Source organism: Emydura macquarii, unplaced genomic scaffold (genome assembly GCF_026122565.2).
Source record: "Emydura macquarii macquarii isolate MOO-44397 ecotype Brisbane River unplaced genomic scaffold, CSIRO-AGI_Emac_v2 contig_249, whole genome shotgun sequence".
In the NCBI taxonomy this organism is placed as follows: Eukaryota; Metazoa; Chordata; order Testudines; family Chelidae; genus Emydura; species Emydura macquarii.
In genome coordinates, this window is record NW_027130386.1 from 20,782 (window position 1) to 25,443 (window position 4,662).

Genomic DNA, 4,662 nt, shown 5'->3' on the forward strand with positions numbered 1-4,662 from the left:
TTGCCAAATATCTACAGAACTCTTGCCTGGGGAAAGGATGGGCCCTGTGAGGATAAAGAGAAACCTGTAGGATGATCAGCCTCTCTGGATTCAGTCAACACTGGCCATGAAAAGCTCTTCATCTTCTCCTGAAGCAATTCTTCGGGGTCATAGTTTATCACCAGGAGTATTAGGTAAGTGAAAGTAAATAGAAAGTAAATAGAACCCTGTTCTGATCAAATTTACACATGTAAATCTGGAGTGGCACTGTTGAAGTCAATGATTCTGAACTCAGAACCTGGACATTTACAGTACTGAGCAATTTTAAAAAAGTCTTGGAGGAGCTATTAACTTTCCTGATTTACACCATAAAATTTGTCTAGCTAGTGTGTGTCAGGAGGAAACTTTGTCTGGGAGCAGGTTATCTCACAGCTGTCTATTGCAGGGCTTCTTCTACTTCCCTCGGAAGCATCTGGTACTAGCCACTGGATACTGGGTTACATGAACTACAGGACTGATCCAGTCTAGCAATGCCTATCTTCCTATCCATGGTATAAATCCAAGATAGTATTTGCTCATCTTCTGTAGTTCGGATCCTAGAAGTCTTGCACTGAGAGCAGAATGATGTCTCATTAAATATCGTCTAATCTCCTCTTATTTTTCCTTTCAGGAAATATCATTCAAAACTCCTCAGGCCTGCCAAGTGCATCATGTCAGCTGTCAATGACACCAAATTCCAATCTGCAGTCTTCTTTCTCACAGGAATACTTGGACAGGAAGACAGCTATGTGTGGATTTCTATCCCCTTCTGCTTAACGTATGTTACTTCGATATTAGGAAATTCACTCATTCTGTTCATTATAAAATCAGATCCAAACCTCCATGAGCCCATGTACATTTTCCTTTCCATGTTGGCTGTCACAGACCTTGGCTTATCGATATCTACCATGCCGACAACACTGGGCATATTCTGGTTTAACTCTAGGGAAATAAGCCACGATTCCTGTTTTGCCCAGCTGTTCTTCATCACCTCAGTTTCATTCACTGAATCCTCTGTGCTCTCATCCATGGCCTTTGACCGCTTTGTTGCAATCTGTAACCCACTGAGATATGCTTCCATCTTAACCCCTCCAAGAGTAGCCATGATGGGACTGATGTCTCTTTTAAGAGGGTTGGTCTTAATACTCCCACTTCCCATTCTCCTGAAACAGCACCGATACTGTCATGCCAACATCCTCTCCCATTCCTACTGCCTGCCCCAAGAAGTCATGATGATGGCTTGTTCGGATATCAGAGTCAACATCATCTGTGGCTTGTTTGTAACAGTCTCTTCAGTGGGGTTGGACTTCCTGCTCATCCTCCTATCTTATGTGATGATCCTCAAAACAGTGCTGAGCATCGCATCCCACACAGAGCGCCTCAAGGCCCTGAACACCTGCGTCTCCCACATCTGCGTCGTCCTGCTCTTCTATATGCCATCGATTATCTTGACTGTCATATACACATTCGGGAAGAACCTTTCTCCCTTCGTAGAAATTGTCATGGGCAACGCCTATTTGCTTTTGCCTCCCCTGATTAATCCAATCGTGTACAGCGTGAAAACCAAGCCCATTCGTGCGAGGATTATCAAGGTGTTCATCAAGTGAATAGTCACTTCATAACCCGGCTCCAGCACTGGTGACACGGGAAATTAAAAATACAGACTACCTCCTCCATCCCAGACACTTACATAGCATCACTGAGGATTAGGTTTGGAAGGGACCTCAGGAGGTCATATAGTTAAACCCCCTGCCGAAGGCAGGATCAACCCCAACTAAATCATCCCAGCCATGGATGATTTGTCAAGCCGGGTCTTAAAAACCTCTAAGGATGGAGACTCCACCACGTCCCTGGGTAACCACCCCTCTGGTGGAAAAGATTTTCCCAATATTCAACCTTGACCTTCCCTAATGCAACTTAAGACCATTTCTCCTTGTTCTGTTACCTGCCACCACTGAGGACTGCCCAGCTACATCTTCTTTGGAACTGCACTTCAGGTACTTCCAAGAGGACACTGATCTCCCACACCAGCGCACTTGGGAATGGGACCGAGGCACAGCAGTATTTACCCAGTGACTGTGTTTGTGTACAGCAAGGGGATGGGTGGGATGTTATCACATAAAGAGATATACTGGTGTCAGCTCAGACCTCAGAATTGCTGTCGATACAGTCAGTACAGAGAAGGAAGGTGGATGTTTTGCACCATTGTCCATGACCTGTCACTGACCCATCTCTAGTTAAACACCCAGGGGCCATGAGAAAAGCTGCAGAGCTGTTTTTCAGTCACAGTCCTGGCCCTTCCTGAGCACTCTGGCTGCTGCGTGATCCATGAGAGTGGCACCAACTGTGGGAGGGGCTATTTCAGGGGCAGGGCCACCCACCCTTCCCTTGTGCCCTCATCCACATGCTTGTGACTGAGTCGTTTCCAAGACAGGATTAAAGCAGAAGCCCCAAGAGAAGCCATTCAGGGAGCCCCCAGCCCGGTGCAAGACTCTGCACACAACACACCTGCCGAGCCCCCCCAATCCACCCACCTTTCTGTCCCCAGGCAGAGCAGAGCTGCATATGTGAGTTAGCAAAGGGGCGGAAACGGGCCTCAGCTCCCCAGCAGAGACACAACTGGCTCCTAGCCCAGCCCAGCCATTCAGTGGCCATTAGAGGGCGTGTGTCGGGAACTCTCCCCTTTGAGGGTAGGAGAGGCCTGCGGGGTCAGTCATCCCCTGCTCCACGGTTTGGCCCTTTAATGGTCCTGGGACTTTTGGAACTGGGCAGAGCCTGGCTCCCCTCACTCCCTGCCACCCACAGGAGTCGTGGGAGGCAGGGTCAGCTGCCTCTTCTCTCAGAACATGGAGACAGCAGCAGGGGAAGGACGGCTGCCCTCTCTCAGCCTGGGGGGAAGGGACTGAGCTACCGAGGGGGCCAGCTGGTGAGGAGCCAGGAAAGCTGCGGTGACCCTGAACCAATGTAGACCCCAGCAAGGAGGGGGGCGTGGGGAGGAGATCCTAGGCAATTGTGGAAAGTGGGGCGCAGGCTAAGAGAGCCTGTGTTTTGGAGAACAAATACGACCTGTTGGAAAAAGATTCCAATTAAGATTTGTTTACCCTGCACCGAAAAGAGATCCAAGCAGGTAGTTGGGCAGTCTCCAAGTTTTATTTCTGCAGAGGTCAGACACTTCCCAGCAAGTGGTCAGTGTGAGACCCCGAAGACATGCTCTTTTGCATATTTATACAAACATAGACAAAGAAATTACATATGCATAAATTCTTAATGCTTATAGGTACATTCAAATTATTACTATTGCTATTGGCATACTTCTTCTAAAGGTATGCATAACAGAAAACATGTTAACAGAAGATTTCAGTTTATCTATCAGGGCTGCCTAGTCTCTCTCTCAAGGCTATATAACTAGTTGGAACCAGTTGGGGCTGTCTCCTTGCTTCTTCTAGGAACTCTTTTTCTGACCCTGGTACAAGATAAGCACTGTAAAACCAAAAGAGGAGGGGGTGGGCAATCTCAACAGAAAGCAGGACACTAAAAAGAACTAAAATGGAGTAACTGTGGTCAAGCAGACAATTATTTTCCTTCAGACCCCACACAGGGGGATCTTGTTTTCAGTCTTCCAGGCTGAGAGTAAGTCATTGCAAGGACCTTAGAGGGAGGGACAGGGTGCCTGCAGAGTACCTCAGGCTGCAAGGGGGAAAACTGGGGGGGCACCCGTCCACAGGCACTTGACCTGACCTGTGCTCTTCAGTTGGAAGCTGTTGCCAATGTGCGGGTGTCAGCTCAGCCCTCTAAACTCCACTGAGGCTGGTGGGGAACCGGCCAGAGAATCAAACCCCTGAAACTGGTTCCTTGCTATCCTTGCTCCCCACAGCACAGGAGGCAGCTCTGGGGCAGTAGAGAATCCAGCCGGTCCAGCTGGCAGGTTGGTCCTATGGTTAGGGCTCTGCTCTGCAACTGAAGGTCCAAGGTCACACAGAAAGTCTGTGCAAGAGCTCAGAATTAAATGTGAGTTGCGTAGATTGTGGTGACCTGTCTTACCCAGATGACCATTCTTCCTTTCCCCAGCGAGAGGACGGGAGCAGAAGGTCACGTTCTGGAATTTAAAGAGATCAAAAATCTTCTACTTTTTTCCTTCTCTTGCACACAGGGGTGCGTGTTCCTGTCACATGTGAAAATGTCCATTTATTTTGTTCATTCCTCTTAATCTCCTAAGCAACAGCAGTTTGTGGCAGAGATTTCCATGGTAAATTATGTATAGCTTAAATAAAATGATTTAAGCTCACTCGATTTTCATGGGTTCTGTGTTTAGAGTAGAATTTATTATTATTTTTCAGTCATTGCCAGGGCCGGGCTTCTGCTGGGGGATGTGAAACGCACAGCACGATGAGGCTTCAGTGGGATGAGACCCAGCAATAAAATCTTTTTCTTATATAACAATTGTCATTACGAGATTGATAAATTAAACAGTAAGATGTGAACACAGGACCATATGCGATTCACCCAAGAGTTCTGAAGGAAAGCAAACATCAAATTGAAGAACTACTAAATGTGGGAAGTAACCTATCATTTAAATCAGCTTCTGTACCTGATGACTGGGGGATAGCTAATGTGAAGCCAATTTTTAAAGAAGGATCCAGAGGT

The 4,662-nt window shown here is 47.3% G+C and overlaps 1 protein-coding gene across 1 annotated transcript; it reads left to right on the plus strand.

Moving 5' to 3' along the window:
• Window positions 1-689: 689 nt before the first annotated feature.
• On the plus strand, window positions 690-1,625 carry LOC137153531 (olfactory receptor 51G2-like). The gene has a single exon (XM_067548992.1). It carries the CDS (start codon window positions 690-692, stop codon window positions 1,623-1,625), a length of 936 nt encoding a protein of 311 aa, XP_067405093.1.
• Window positions 1,626-4,662: the final 3,037 nt, after the last annotated feature.

Bases quoted from the DNA above. Each gene is read 5' to 3' on its own strand.
- LOC137153531 (XM_067548992.1), top strand. From the start codon at position 690: ATGTCAGCTGTCAATGACACCAAATTCCAATCTGCAGTCTTCTTTCTC.